This window comes from Cynoglossus semilaevis, chromosome 10 (assembly GCF_000523025.1).
Source record: "Cynoglossus semilaevis isolate Cse_v1.0 chromosome 10, Cse_v1.0, whole genome shotgun sequence".
NCBI classification, from domain to species: domain Eukaryota; kingdom Metazoa; phylum Chordata; class Actinopteri; order Pleuronectiformes; family Cynoglossidae; genus Cynoglossus; species Cynoglossus semilaevis.
In genome coordinates, this window is record NC_024316.1 from 4,364,773 (window position 1) to 4,381,006 (window position 16,234).

General features: G+C 41.0%; 1 protein-coding gene across 6 annotated transcripts in view; it reads right to left on the bottom strand.

Moving 5' to 3' along the window:
- Positions 1 to 16,234, bottom strand: part of LOC103384697 (ERC protein 2-like) — a 219,721-nt gene that overhangs the window by 70,458 nt on the left and 133,029 nt on the right. For all 6 annotated transcript variants that reach the window (XM_025059639.1, XM_025059638.1, XM_025059635.1 and 3 more), the window contains 2 exons: positions 8,786 to 8,950; positions 1,190 to 1,240 (listed from right to left, as the gene is read on the bottom strand). In XM_025059639.1, the coding sequence (XP_024915407.1) occupies positions 1,214 to 1,240; positions 8,786 to 8,950 (192 nt within the window). In that variant the 3' untranslated portion in view covers positions 1,190 to 1,213. The remainder of the gene's footprint in view (positions 1 to 1,189; positions 1,241 to 8,785; positions 8,951 to 16,234) is intronic.

The following is a 16,234-nucleotide window of genomic DNA, read 5'->3' on the forward strand; positions in this document are numbered from 1 at the left end:
AATTATTTTGGTGTCCTTTAAATTACCAGCATCTCAGCAGCAACCCCTAATCCTCTGGTTGTATAACTGTAGGCAAACAATATTTGGTAAGTACGTAATGCGTAAATATCCACCTTCCAAAGCCTATAGGAAGTCTGTTTTTCCTAATTTAAAATTTTGCATTCATTCATAATGCATTTAAACAACTGCACGACCAATATCCTTTTTCTTTTTCATTCCTCTGTCACTTCCTTCATCTTTTATATTTTCTCCACTCTCTTTTATAGACTCTTTAACGTATTTCCGTATATCTATACGTTCAAAGGCATTCTGACTCTATGGGGGGCTTTGATATAAAACACACACCCTTACAAAAATGTTACCATCTATTCCTCCGCATTCTTCATTTTATGCTATTTCAGCTCTTGGCTTAAAGAAAATGAAAGTAAAATGATGGGGGGGGCTTCTGGAACGTTCTGCTCTGCATAGTAATTAACATCACCACACACTGGCACACAACAGGAGAGGGGAACAGTAAAGTTTTACTACAGCTGAAAAGGTCTGGGTGTGAAGTGAGAGAGAGAGAGGCTCGTCCTCGATCTGGTTTTTCTCACCGTGTCATTTTTATCACCTTTGAGACCCGGTTACGCCTGCTTTTCGGGCTGCTTCTCATGCATGGGTCTAACAGCGAGAGGTTACTTACGTAGGGCCAAGACAAGCCCTGCAAATGAGGGCTAACCAGAAGGCCTGCCATAAACCACAGACAGAACCGGGGCTCCGTAGTCCAACTGGAGGAGTCGAGTTCTATTACGCTCACTTCTGTTAAAGTTGGATAATGCTGCGGTTGTTGTGGTACCATCCTTGTTCCCAGCTAATGGTTATTGGAGAGGCCAATGGAGCACTCTATTGTGTACAAGATCATTAAATGATCTGGAGCAGTTATAAAGTTCAACGCAGTAACAGGAGGTATATTGGAGTGATAGTTGAGATCTGTTTGAATGGTGGTTGAGGGATGTATTATGGAGGAGTACTTCCATTAAAACATGGCCGCGAACTGAGGCGCATCAACAGTGTTTACCTATTAACTACGAAAATGGCCTACTGCTGTCTGAGTCCATAATTGTATTCACAAACTGGAGTTTTTAAAATCTGTATATCAAAACCCGAACTACTCCTTTAACCCACAGCTGCAATATAAAAAAGGACTTACCAAAGCTCCTTTTGATGACGGTCATTAGGCCCAAATTCCCTCTTCATCGTCCTGTGAGAGAAATTAAGAAAAAAAAAACATGTCATCATTTATCCACCATCAGGTTTGATGTCAAAGTTCAATTTAAAAGACATGTGGAGTCTTTTAAAAAACAAGCTTTATTCGACGGAGTGGTTAAGCTTTTACAAGTGGAGTCTCCTTATTCCCTCCACCTTATGTTTCTCCTCTAACCCCAAGGCTTCAATTTAAAAACAATCCAGTTCATGTTCCTCGCTCAGAAGTCCATGATATCATTAAAATGCTTTCGTCTGTTCTGACTGTTAGTAAGCAATAACTGAACACACCAGGAGGTTTGGTTGGGCCTGAAACTGTGCAGACCAGAGCCCTGCTAGCAGGGAGGCTAATTCACTCAGACACTAACATTACAATGGTTAGCTTGAGCTGTGGCCAAGTCCTTTGTCTGTATAATGCTGGGGATGTAGAGGCAATGCTAATGCTGCCGGCCAAGTCCTTTGTCTGTATAATGCTCAGGGAAGCACAGGGGATGTAGAGGCAATGCTAATGCTGCAGCAGAGCAGAAAACAAACAAACAACAAAAAAAAAAAACACACGAAAAAAAAAGAAAAGACTTGGCATACGTACGTCTACAGTGGCTTTGGTTGGACTGAACAGTTGTGACAGTCTCAGTTAGCTTGAACAGTTGAGCAGCTAAGCTTCAGATATAATGGCTTTTCCGTGGAACATGCTAAATGCTAAAAATCAAACATACAGTGAACGGCTGTGACGGGCTCCGTAAACAAAGGCAGACCGAGAAGCGCTCAGTCTGCCAGTTAAAACACACACATGCATGTGAACTGTATGTTGCTACTTCTCATAAACCAAAGGCACGCAGCATGTTAAGGCTTACAGAAAAATAACAACAACCCCCAAAGAGAGAGAGAAAAAAACAAGTTGTACAATTCTGTTTCTGATAAACATATTAAGGCTGTTTTCCATTTCCTCCTCAGGCTTCTGCCAAGTATCTGGCAGTGGTGCTGGCATACACTTAAATGAGACCAACATGAGCACTATATGCTTGTCAAAGCTCTCTCTCCCTCTCTCTCATCTGAAGAGGCTACATCTACTTCCTGTGCTTGTCTACTCTCATTAGCTTTCACTTGCCCTCTGCACCGCAGCTTAGGCACAGGGAACATTTACAGGGAACATGAAACAGATTTTTCACACAAAGACTTTTTAAATATAGTGCTGGAAATAAGCGGCCGACATCTCAGGCTTGAACAAGAGACTTCCAATGTAGAGTAAATGATCACAAATGTTTTGGGTTTTTTTTATATTTACATTCTACAGTTGTGTAGCCCAAAGCTAACGCAGGTGCTAAGTAAATTTACAAGTATCTGGTATTACCAGGTGTGACTTTCCCAGATCATACCACTGATATGGAACAGTACTTTTGCCTTTAAAACACACTTTAAATGTGTCTGTACTTTGACAGAGCCGCTGCAAATGGTGCTTTCTTGGAAGCGTCCATGTTCCAGGAACCGCTCGTCAAAAGAGAGTTATAGAGCCAACCAACCTTACAGTAAATATCAGCTCCACCGTGCTGTCAAGGTCACAGCTATTCCAGATGCTAACATCATAGAAGAAAAATTAGTAAGACTGGGTAACATGGGAGAAGCCAGTAGTCATTCCATAAAACTTAAGCACATTCTATGTAGCATTAGCTTTTAGCATTTAATGTTCAAGGGTTCATAAATGGCCTCATGGAGATCCATGCACTGTTGCTGCATTTTTTGGAATTCTTCCAAAACCAATAGATATACTTGTGTTATACATCGTTAACTGCATGTTACCTTTATTAGGAATTCCACATTATCTGTGCCGGATTTTCTCCATAGCATATTTTATTTGGTAGGTTGCAAACATGCATTTACTGAATTCATTTCTGACAGAATGTAAGCTGAGGTTGTTCAAGTTCAAAAGTGCTATTTTAATGTCATTTAGTTGTTGCAGCTCTGGTTAAGGAATTCTTGTACCTTGTTCTTGAATCATCAGGAACTATTGTGGACTATTGTGGTCAAGGCAAAGAGGCAGAAATGTTCCAGATTTCCAAAAGGTATCTGTATCTATTTTTTTTCGATACAGAGGGTCCTCAGCATACGACCTCCTCAACCTACAGCATATCGCCTTCACGTCACCACACCCCCATGAATAGATTTATTAAGAACGTTGTTCCATCATTCCGAGGTAGAACATGGCTCTGTTTACATTCGCCGGTGGTACGCCATTTTTTTTTTTAACTTTCTGCCTTTCATTAGTGGGCCGGACCAGTACAATCATTACATAATTATCTATAAATAGCAATAAGCATAATGTTTTCCCCTTTGTTTTCATGCAAAAAAGTATGTTAGATAATCTTCATATTTAATGAAATATAATTTTCAAATACATATATATACAGTATATACTTCATAAAGCAGGCCGGAATGAACCCCCTAACGAACCCCCTAACCGAGTTCGGCCCTCGAGCAGCATGTTTGACCCCCTGCTCTACATACTGTATATGTGAGTAAACACAATGGTTGAGTGTACTGCAGTCACAAGAGGAATGGAGTCTGGAGATCACCATGACAGGACAAAAACAGACCAACTGAACTGCAACTGACATGTGGTTTCGGGGTTCTGTGTGTGTTCCACACTTGCGCTCATTACACTTGTTTGCAAGGGTGTGTGTGTGTAGTGCGCGCATGTGTGTGTGTGTGTGTGTACGTTGGAGGTTCAAAGAATGTAATGGTTGAAAATAAAGCCTGTGTGGTCAGTGTTGTGTTATTCATGGAAGTGCTTCACTGTAGGTTGGAAAGGCTCTGTGGTCTTCAGGGTGAAAGTACAGTCCCTTCTTCATCATCATCATCATTATCATCATCAATCATCCTGCTCTGAGTGACGTTCTTTGGACGAATAACAGAACTGAACCACCGGTTCTGCTACACTTGGGTTTCATATGATATTATATGTGAAAATGTTAAAAAAAAAAAAAAAAATACACGGGGGGAAAAAAAGTGTGGGAGAAAAACATCGAGAAAATAGCGACGCAACCGCTGTAGATACAGTGAAATTAAAGGCTTAATAAAACAGAGTGAGTGCAGTCAAGTCAAATAAATGAGAGCAGATGAACAGAACATCGTGTCCAAGAAAACCAAACAGAGTAATCACATTAGGATGAAAGGGGGAGATTAAAGGAGATGTGAAGGTCTGTGTTTGGAGGGGCGGGGGGGGGTAGTCCCACCTCAGACACACATGCACGCAAAAACATGCACACACAGAGAAGGAAAGAGAAGGAGAAGCCCTACTGCCCCTTCATCACTCGTTGGGTCAAAGGTCAGATTTGAGGACAACCAATAATCTGACCTCTGTCAACCAGGTTTAAGACAGAGAAAGAGATATGTGTAAACGTTTGTGTGTGTGTGTGTTAACGTTAGTCGTAGACACATCGACTTTGTTACACATTTAACAAATCTACATCTAACAACTGTGAAGCATCCATGTTGGTTCTCGTTTCTCAACGTTCTTCTGGAGCTCCTCTTTTGTTGTAGACTGCAGGCCTTCACTTCACAGATGAGGCCCATTACCGTTTAAAGATAAAGACAGATACTGGTCATTCAGACCAGGGCTGTTAAACAGGGGTCTTTTTTTCCAAACAAAGCAGATTACTAATTTTTCATATAGGAACCACATTCATTTGCATAAACGTAATATAATGTGTCCTCTTTAAAACAACCTCATGTACGACTCCAATCTCCTACATCTGCTCTGCTTAATATGCACTGTTACATATTTCCAGACATTATGAATGTGCCTGAAACAACTGTATGAACCGGAGTCAAAGATGCACTGGGGACTGCTTCTGTCCAAAACACACACAGTCATGTCCATGTATCACTGCTAAAATACCTTGGCTGGAGGCAGAAAGGAAAGGAGAGCTGGGTCTATTTTTAACCTTGTGGGGTTTTGAATCCAACAAGGCAGAAATTAGCAGGTGCTCTGGGTAAGTTTAAGAAACATTGGTGAAAAACCTCTACTACTTGTACGGCGGATGCAAAGAAAAAGATCCCAGAGGGGAATATAAAACAACACTACAGGAAGACCAGATAGCCAAAGATTAAACTCAAATTAACTAACTAATTAACTAAGAAACTAAATATAACCAAAAGTGATGGTTATCAAAGTTGGACATTATAGCATGCAATAGCAAGAGTTGGTTTAGTTTTAGAGCTAGCACAAAAGGTTAGTCTTAAACTGCTAGCTGCATCTAGCTTTTAGCTCTTTTAGCTCTAAAAACAGCTAAAACGTATCCAGGAGATAGAATTTCCGACAAAACCAAAAGTTCCCTCTAACGATAATATTGACAATATTGTCTACCCTTGAATTCAGGTTTGGTGAACGGGAGGAAAACACGAGGAAACTGACATGAAACGTACAGAAGCTAAACCCTCAAAAAATCACCTCCCAATCCCAGAAGGACCACTTTCAGATTCCGGCTGTGTAGTTATTAGCTTATATTATGTTATGTTTTACTTCTGACTTGCTGAAATAATATTTTCAAGCTATTAAATCTGGGTATTGTTCCTGCCGAAGCTCAGAATAGCCGTAACCGCAGTATGCTTCACATTAGCCTTGAACTGCGGGAGGCCTCTTTTTAGTATCACACATTACTCCTCTGCATTTTGCATGTATAAATATATCTTTCCCTTCAGTTAGGCCCGGGCTCTGTTTATAGTGTTTGACATGTGAAACAGTAGCTCCCTGTAAAGTGATATTCGAACATTTTCAAAGTGGGATTGGAAACGCCAAAGAAAGTATTATTAATATCTCTGGGAAACCTTGTTAGAATGTCGAGGAATAATAAAATAACTCATAAATTCACACTGATTAGTTGAACTGCAGTGGAAATAAAGGCAGATTTTATGGCTGGATCTGTGGTGGTTCACGCTTCCCTCACATTACAGAGTTAGCAAATGAAATGTTAAACAGTTAATTTAATTAAATTTATTATATTATTAATTGGCTATCTCTTTGTTTTAAGTCTCTTAATGCGTATCCCTGCCTTGGCTGCAGTTTCCTTTGTCAGTTCTGCTTTAAGAAAATATGTTGGTTTTTTTTAACGTCACCACCACGAGGCTAGCTCTTCTGTTTCTTCACAACAGTCTCCTTTGTAGTTGACGACTCTAAATCATTCGCAAATAATTTGGCAGCCACACTGTGACTTCATCTCTTATTTTAACCTGATCCTTACTTAGTAATGATAAAATTACTTCAGTGGCTCCTTCTCAACTGACTTTGTCTCTGCAATTATTTAACACATAAATTAAAGGCTCTTAAGAAGAGATGCTGACAGTGTCGTGGGGTCTGTAGCTGCATGTTTTATCCTAACAGGCTCTACCTTCAACACTCCCTGGGCTTAAACAGCCGGGAATCTGCAACACAAACTGCAGCCGGAGGTTTCACAAGGTCAATGTTCGAATTTTCGCTTGGACACTGTGTAGTTAGCTAACGTATAAAACCTAGCATCGCTGTTCCATTCTATAGAATTCTTAAAAAAAAAAAGATGGGATAATTTGTGACTCTTAACATTTTCAAGGGTAGGTATTTAGATTTGGACTTTTTGTGAGTCTTCTAGATGTTCGTACGTGGCATTCTTGTCCACCTACGGGAATCATAATACATAAAAACTATACATGCAATTTCCTTCTTTAAAGCACCCCTAAGCTGGAGATACAAATACAAAGAAACCAAATTACAGTAGAACTACAAGTTCTTCTGACGTGATGTTGACTTGTCCCTGATCCCAGTTAAACCCTTTTCCAAGACCTCGGGGTTTAAGGTCCCTTAAACCAGGAACAAGGAAAGAATTGCACAAAACCGTGAAGTCTGGCCTGGCTATAGCACACAGATGCACACGTAGGGAGAGTTGTGGAAATCCCCTCAATCAATACCTCTGATTGATTTAAGATGCAGTCACACAATGCGAGGCTTTTATCAGCTGATGGAGACACAGTGAAATCAACTCCATCTCCCTTTGATGAGTTCCCTGTTAGCGATTTCATCTTAATATATCCCTAACACAGAAACACAGCTGTGCAACTCAGTGCACACACACACACACACACACACACACACACTTATGCTGGCAGGCAGCAGGGAGTGTGCATGAGAAGCACTGATAACAACATGATGTTGGTACCTCAGCTGTCTTCAAACAGACACATTAATTTTGTCCTTGGGGCGGTCTGGATATGATACACAGAGATGGTACATGAGATGAAACACACATAAACAAATCACGCACACACATCCCCATCAATCAATAACAAGCATTTAGAAGATCTCAGCCTGCAGGCATTGTCACTAAACGATATGAAAAACTGCCTTGGCAGGAAGTGAAGGCACTGAAGCAGAAGAGACAGAAGAGACAGAAGAGAAGAGAGAAGTGAAAGACAAGGGGGAATTTCAGACAGCTGAGTCTGACCGCAACTGACTGATGGCGTGGATGACAACTGGAATATGACGTCAACTCCACAAGCGTGAGGTCAGGGGGATCACAACAGGCTCACATGTGTACGCACACTGTAAAGGAGTAGTTCAACATTTACTTTTGCTTTATAGTGTTGGATGGAATAATATAAGATAAATAATATACTTAAATATCTTTAGGTATGTACCTAAAGGTATTAGGTATTTTTTGGTGATTTTTTTCTATTTTTTCTATTCTATTTTTTTAGCTATTGCTATTGCTTTCCTGTGAGTTTATTTCAGTGGTTCTCAAACCTTTCTGGCTTGTGACCCTGTTTTGACATTTCTTTTTTTTCAGTCACTTGGTCGCAGCCGTCAGTCACAATGCACAGATATTTTTGTATGCTGTATTTTAACTCAAGTTTGTTGAGTTTTTCTTTTTATTGTTTATGGTGTTTTTCATTTTAAAATGAATAACAATTAAATTGATTTCAAATTGGTTTTTTTTTTTCAATTATGAAACATTTCAGACAAGCCTATTTGAAATCCGTTGAAAAGATCTTTTTTCCTTTTTCAAATTGTTTTTTTTTTTCAATTATGAGACATTTCAGACAAGCCTATTTGAAATCCAGACATCCCTTCATGGGTTCGTGACCCCAATGTTGAAAAATAGTGGTTTATACTATTCGTTTGCGATTTTAGAGTAGCAGCAGACCAGCAGCTCCCGTGTCCTTACAGGCTAAAATTACTATTGACTATGGTACTATACCTTTATTTTAGTATAGTTGTGTGAGCAGATTTCTAGCTCATTTCATTTCAACATCTGCGCGGAAGCAAAAAAAAAACAACCCAAAAATGTAACCCTCTTTTGGCTTTTCCTTTGGTCGTCTGTCAACTGAATAAAAATGTCCTGTTGACTCACAGTTGGCAGTTATGTTCCAGCCTTTCAGGACCTACAGTGACTGTTCCTTTAAACTAGTGGAACATAACGCAACCTTCACGGTCTGAACGGATATTGAAAAGACTACACACCAAACACTGATAGGCTGGCTTCAGACTTATAAAATTTCAAAGTTTTTTTGTGCACACCTGTTCCATGGAGGGCTGATGGTTGCCGTGGGCGGGGCTTCGGGGCAGGTTTCTGTGATGCATGTTGGCCGACTGCAGCACATGGTGAGTGTGATGCGGGTGAATCTGGGGCTGGATGTGGTCTTCGGGGTAGTTATCCGTCATGAGGTTCATTCTGCTCTGAGTCTGCAAACACAGAAAGACACAAGGGGGATTTTTAGCATTTTCCTTTGTTATTGTCTACACACACACACACACACACACGCACACACACAGCGGGCCATTCATTGCCTGAACACTTTTGAACAATTTTGTCAGGCCTTTGAATGATTAAGTCGAAGTGTTCTTGGATGCCAGTGTGACATGTTGAAAGGCATCAAGGCGGAGACAAACAGCACCGCTAACGACATCTGACAGGTCCATAAAAACAGCGGGAGTGGGAGCAGCTGATCAAATTATCAGGAGTCTGTCAAGTGTCATACGTGCAGCAGATTGACATCTAATTGGATTAGATGAGTCCTGGTAGAACAGTCGACGACTCTGTTACCTTACCCCCAGGTCACAGGCATGCAGGCCCCGCTGAGGCGCCCTCGGTGTAGGTTTGACTGATTAAAATTACACTCAAATATGTTCCCTTTTCTTTAGAGTTGTAACTGTCTAAGACTATGTGTACGCGTGTGTAAGTGTGTTTGCAAAAAAAAAGGTCCCTCCAATGGCCGTTGCAGCTTCGGGGGCAGATAAGAGCGGAGGCTGAATAAGGTTAACAGCCCCCCTCCCAACTGCAGCGGGGTCTGGAGCTGCCCTGCAGACAGACAGAGACGGAGTAGGTGCAGAGATATTGACAGGCTCTGCTTTGTACTATTAACTGCAGATAGATCCCCGGAGGGCGATTGCGGCTGCCAAGCAGAAGGTGGGATTGTGTACAGGGATGAAGATGATTCCTAGAAACGTCATGCAACAAATGGCTGGTCCAAAAAAAGCAGACATCTTAAGGAGAGGAACAGCCAGCTCAGATCTGGTGTTTCAATACGTTCTTGACAACTATGATTACAGCCCTCAGCGTGCAGATAGTGTTAAGTTAACTTTGCACCTGGTCCCATTAAACCTTTTGCTTGATTTCCATGGGGAAAGTTTGTTGTTTGTTGTCTAAATCGGTGGTTTTCAAAGTGGGGGGCACAGCCTTCTGGAGGGGCCGTCAGGAAAAGGCCTCCGAAAACTAGAGAGAAGATCTATTTTTTAAAATAGCCATTTATCCTGAATCGTACAACACCTTAACACTTGAACGCCAGATTCACAAGTTTCCGATGGTACCTGAACTAGCCTCATGTGACTGATGCAACTTCGGCGTGATGACGTCATAATCTATGTAGACCTAGCGGTTTGCATCTGCTTTCCATCTGCTGTGCTCCTCCAGCTAGCGTTCAGCTAGCCATCAGCTAACTAGCGCTAAATGGACATGAAATAGACAGAAGTTTAATAGTAAAAAAAATATATTCTAAATGTTGTTTCCCCAGTCAGAAGGTAATGCTGTTTGGGAGTTTGGGAAACCTAAATAAACTTTTATAAATGATCCGACATTCAGCTAATGGAAACAACAAGGCAGCTAGTGTGGAACTGCTCTGTTTGCTTAGTTTGTATCATTTGTAAAAAAAAAAAAAAAAAAAAAAAAGCAGAATTAAAAATGTTATTTTAATTCTGCTTTAAAATAGACTAAAATTGTATTTTAGTCTATGGATAAAAAACATATATTTTTAAATGTATGCTCTTGTCTATGGTTACTGTGACACATCTTCAGACAGTGAGAGGAAACACCAGTCTTTAAAGCCTGCTGACTAAGTGCTTGCAGGTTATACAACCAAACTACAGCAACCCCTGAACTCTGAGTTTTAATATCAGGTCAGACGGAAGTACTTAAGTCGACTGGTATTACAGTAGCCATGAGCCTGAGGAGGTAAGGAGGCGAAGAAGGAACGAAGGAAATGAGTCAGCCCTGATCACAGAGGAAGGATGTGGCTCATATTAAAGAGGCCAGCAATTAGTGAAAAGAAGAAGACGAGCAGCTTCAGATAAGGCGAGAACCTTGACACCGTGGCGTGAGACAAAGAGATAAAGTCACGCAGCGATGGGCGGGGTCCAGCTTCTAAACGGACACCACACCGGTGGTTAAGCTGAGCAGTTAAAGACTGTCGGATGGTGAGCCGTTTGTCCTTCCACGTCCTCAGGTGTTGATAGCAGCAGGTGTGGCCTCGCAGCAGCTTGTACAGAGTCCACACCTGTCATTATGGTCAGGACAGTACCTATTACACTACCACACAGCTGCGCTCTACTGTATAGACTCCCCCAAAGTCTCACAGAGAAACATTTTCGGAGCTAATTTGCGTCTGTGGGTTGAATTTGCCCGATGTGTGTTTAGTCCTCGCTCCTCATCTAATAAGAACCACATTAACCAGTTCCTGTTGCAGTAATTCAAACCATATCTGGTTAAAAAGTCCTTGAACGAGGCCCAGTATATAGAACTTTCTATGAGTGTGTGTTCGATTAAACTGGATTTCCATCATTTTCATGTGCTGGTGTGTTGACCAGACACTCATGCTCCAGTAGCCATTCATCACTACACTGATGCCTGTTCGTGTCTCAGCCCATTAAATGTAAGGCGTGAGCACGAAGCAACCAGTTGAAAGTATGGCTGTGTTTTTGCATGTGCAAAGCAGGTCGCACCTCTGCACTGAGGAATGTGGATGTTGATGAGTGTTAATTGGTAGCTTTACCGAGCGAACACCTCAGTAAAGGTTGTCCTGTCAGAGTGGAGAACGGACACAGGGAAAGAAAGAGAGATAGAAGTAAAGAAGGAAAAGATATCTGAAGGTTGATTTCTTCAGTATTTGGTGTAATTCTCAAACATATTCTTTTTTTCAAGCGTGGTTTGCAACACTCCTGGCCTCTAGTGGTGGGCGATACCAGATTGTTTTGATTTGATATGATACTGGTTACTTTGTTGGCCTTTTTTTAATTCAGCTATCGATACTTTGTGTGATTTCTTTCTCTTTTTTTACCCAATAAAACACATGACAAATACTGGACATTTAACAACTTCAATATGTATTATTCGTAACGTATTAGTCCTCACAGATGACATCACTTTACTTTTACAGTTTTTACTTTTACTTAAGCCTGTATCTACTAAGTTACCCTAAAAGACACATACACTTTTTTTAAATTATGAATTAGTATCAATATTATATTGGAGTATCCCTATACTGATACCACAAGTTACATCAAATCGATTCAACTTTACAAAGTTTATACTGCTCTACTAGAATTGTTGGAGACTAGAGGACGCTAAGGTCCATCAGCAGATTAATGAACAAAATATAATTTTTTGGTATTTACTGTAAATAGTCATAAGACTAGAGGACGCTAAGGTCGATCAGCAGATTAATGAACAAAATATATTTTTTTGGTATTTACTGTAAATAGTCATGGGTTACATCAAAAGAAACGGCTCTAGAACCGATTCGACTTTACAAAGTTTATACTGCTCTACTAGAATTGTTGAGTTAAACACGTGTCCTCATACGAAATAATTTTAATGTTGCGCTGTACTTGTAATGATATTTCAAGTACGAAAGGCATAAGGTAACCTGTAGCCACGTGTCCATGCCTGTCTGTGCTAGTACTTGAACAACAGTTTTGTCTAGCTCATACAAAGTGGCCTCAGAGATTCAAGGTTTATACCTGAGTGAACTAAGGGTAATGTGACCGTCTTCTTTGCTCTGATGATCAAAAGGCGGTCTGTAAATCTTCACTACAGTCAACATTTTTTTCTTCCAAGCACGGTACAGACGGTGAATGCGTGACCAACTGGCCTTGTTTTTTGTTTTTTTTGTGTGTGTGCATCTGCTGCACATCTTACCTGAGAATAATGAAAGCACATGTATAAGAAACAACCTAATATGGATGATTTCTGATAAAGACCTGAAGTGCTCGTCTGGTCTAAAAACACACACAAAAAAACAAAAGAAGAAGAAAGAAAAAGGATGCAGTGTCTACCAACACCAACACAGTTTTATCACAATTCAAATTCCAGCCTATCTGGAAAACTAAAGTGTCACACACAGAAACAGCTCTGAGAACAACACAACACAACGACTCATAGCAATAAGTTCCCGGTTCATTGACAGGTTTGGCCTGTGCTGCATTTCTCCCACCGAGCATGTGTATCAAAGTGTAGCTTCTTCTGTAAACACGGCAGCTAAGAGCTAGGCTACAGCCCTCACAGCTGCATCCCGAAGCTCACTCCAAGATTTCTTGCTGTGTAAATCACAAGCCTATGCTGAGTATAGCAAGAAGGGATTAACACATATGGACACAGCAGGCAGACAAAAAAAAAAGACCAGAAAGACAGACAGATGGGGAAAAACCCCCCAGAGTATGTTCTCTATTAATCAGGTCTGCGTGTTCATTCTAACCTGCTAACAGCAGGATGAAGACCGTATCATACTTATTTCCTTTTTCTAAGTCTGCTAAAGGAAGATGTTTAATTTTCAACACATTGACCCAGTATGTTTGAGAAACTAATGCCAAAATTTGAATCTTTTTTTTCAGCTGATGAGGACACATTGTGGTAAAGTAGAACTTTAGTTTAGTTTTGATCCAATTATTGGACTGCCGTATTTTATCTGGTATGCACAAGAAGGACTGAGCTTGGAGTGGCCCACATGTGAAACAGCAGATGTGGACCAAGTAAACCTGAGGTTTAAGATATGTTGGGTTTTTCGGCAACATGTCACCTGGTGGCCACCTAAAATATCCCATATTTGGGCCAATCCTGTTTTACTTATGATAACTTCTTCTAAAAAGGTTAATTGGTCTCATACAGACATCTGTTTGTTGCTGGTAACTTCATACGTAGGAGGCCAATGTTTACTTGGAAATGTGGTGGCCAGTGAACAAGACCAAAGTCTGATATGGCAGAAGTACAGATAAAGGAGACCTTGATAGGAATCACTGCTAATGCTAAACATTGTCTCTGGTTAAAGTGAAAAATGATTTGCTAAATATTTAAAAATAATAACTCAAAAATCAGTCAAACAATTAATTTACGTTCAGTTTTAAAAAAAAGAAAATATTTAGTTTTTCCCAGTTTCTTAGAGAAAAACAATAACAGACAAAAAGTCAATGTTTTTCCCCTTTGTTTGATGCAAACAAGTACAATACATAAGATATTTATTATTTCTTCATATTTAATGAACTGTGATTTTACAAAGAAATATCCTGAAAAAGAAGTGTTTGTTTACTATATTCTATTTTTAAAATTCATCAAGAGGGCCGGATTGAACACCCTAGCGAGCAGGTTGTGGTCTGTGGGCCGTTGGTTTGACACCCCTGTTTTATAGCAATAATATATCCTGAGCTTCGGAAGGTGTTCATGGAGCAGCTGACTGCTGGCATCTATCCTTAATCCAGGAAACACGATCTGATTCAGCAATACATCAGTGAGCTTGTCGAATCAGGTTTTTAAGAGTTTGCTCTTGCGATAAGTGGCTGCCAACTGGAGACAGTTGTTGGCAAGTCTTCGAACTCATCAAATGTTGGAATATGGGGCTAGAAAATGGCCAAGGGAGTTCAGCACAGTCACCAAAAGTTTAGTTCACGACTGTTCTTGGTGACACAATCTGGGAACGCGAGTCGAGTGGACGTCCAAGTGTGTCCAGAAATGAAGTAAAACTGAGAGACAACAAGAAAAAAGAGGAACATAAAGAGTCCAAATGTTCCGCCTTTTTCAGCTTTTAAGCATCAGTGACTCTGAACATCCATCAGTGGGTTTTAAAATATCTCCACATTGGGAAACATTTGTTGTCAGGAAACTTTACCCATGAACACATGGACATGTGTGTTTGACCATAGCAGGCCTCAAAGGGACAAGGTCTGTCTAAAAACCTGTGTTTTTCTTAGACCGCTTGCTTTGTGCACACGCAAACACTAACACAACACATGATCTACCTGAGCTGAGACGCGGGGAGGTCAGACAGGGCAGTGCTATCTGTAAATCTATCTGCTGTCCATAGATCAACTTTCCCCTTCGAGACCCTGAAGGCCATAATTCTTTGGCATTTCCTGGTCAGTTTCCTTCCACCTCTGGCTGGTTGAGGAGCTAAGGAAGGAGGGCTATCTTTGATATGTGTGTCTTTGGGTCAGAAGACAGAGGGTCGGTGTGTGTCATGTTGGACAACATAACCTCCAGAGAGATTAACCCTGAGGAATAGAAGGAACCCAAGTCGTGCAAAGGGGAGCCACCCCATCTCTGTGGGCTGTCGGGCTAAGTGATATGGCAATGCTCTGAATACAGTTGCAAGACGAAGCAAATCCTTTTGTCGGGATCTGAGGTGATGTTTTGGGAGTTTAAGAGTTGGCGACCCATGGTGAGAACTGACCATGCAAATATCTTGGCTGGATGATTTATGCGAACCGGGGCTTGGTGATAAATTAGAATGTCTGTGAAAGTGCAAATAGTGTGTGACGACAATGTGCTTTTCATCAATTTGCTTTCCTTGCCCAGAAGCCAGTGTTCACTTGAGTTTGTCCGAAACAAAAAGCAAGTTTAAGATCTTGAGAAGAAGCAGATTAAGGAGGAATGTTGCCTGCAGTTGATAACTCTGGTGGGGTAACTTTAGCTAGTGCAAACATGGGTCGGGAAAGTTCTGATGGAAACTGGAGCCTGGCACTGAATGAGTGTTAGAACAAATCATCGTCTAGAACGGAGAGCCACACTGCAGCTGCATCTACGTGAACGTACATTTTGAGTGCTGACTTCCCTGAAACGTCTTCCTACAGAACAAAGTGAAAACCAAGTGCGATTGACCAATTGTCAACATGCTGTTCCATACAGTCACCCTTCCCCCACATACCTCCTTATCATGGCAATTAAAGCTCATCTCACAATCAGGTTGACTGAAACTGCTTGTTCCATGGGAAAACATGACGCATCCAATGGCGATAAACAGATAATCGTCTTTCCTCGAAATTCCAACAACAGAATTGCACCCTCAAGACCCGTTTATTCTTTACGAGACACAAGCAAACATAGTTTGGTTCTTAATTGCACACCCAGCGCATGTTGCATCTGTTCACTCTTAAATGCACCACGTTTCCCAGAAGCCCCAGTGACTCAGGGGTTCATACACATCGACTCCCTGCTGTTAGCTCATTATCGTTAGCGTTCTCATTCGCTCAGCCTCTGTTGTGGTCTGACCAGACGTTAATGACCCACTTACCTTCATCAGCCACGGGTCACACTGAGAGACAGGACAACGCAGGAAAAAAGATCTGTGAACGTGAGTTGGAGCGTTGGTATGTGACGCACGATGTGCTGGGAATTTAAGATCTTTCACCAGAAAGGACAAATGACTCATCGAAGGTTTCAACATTTTTGGTCAAAGGAAAAGGCACAGATTTTTGAGAAGTGTGTCA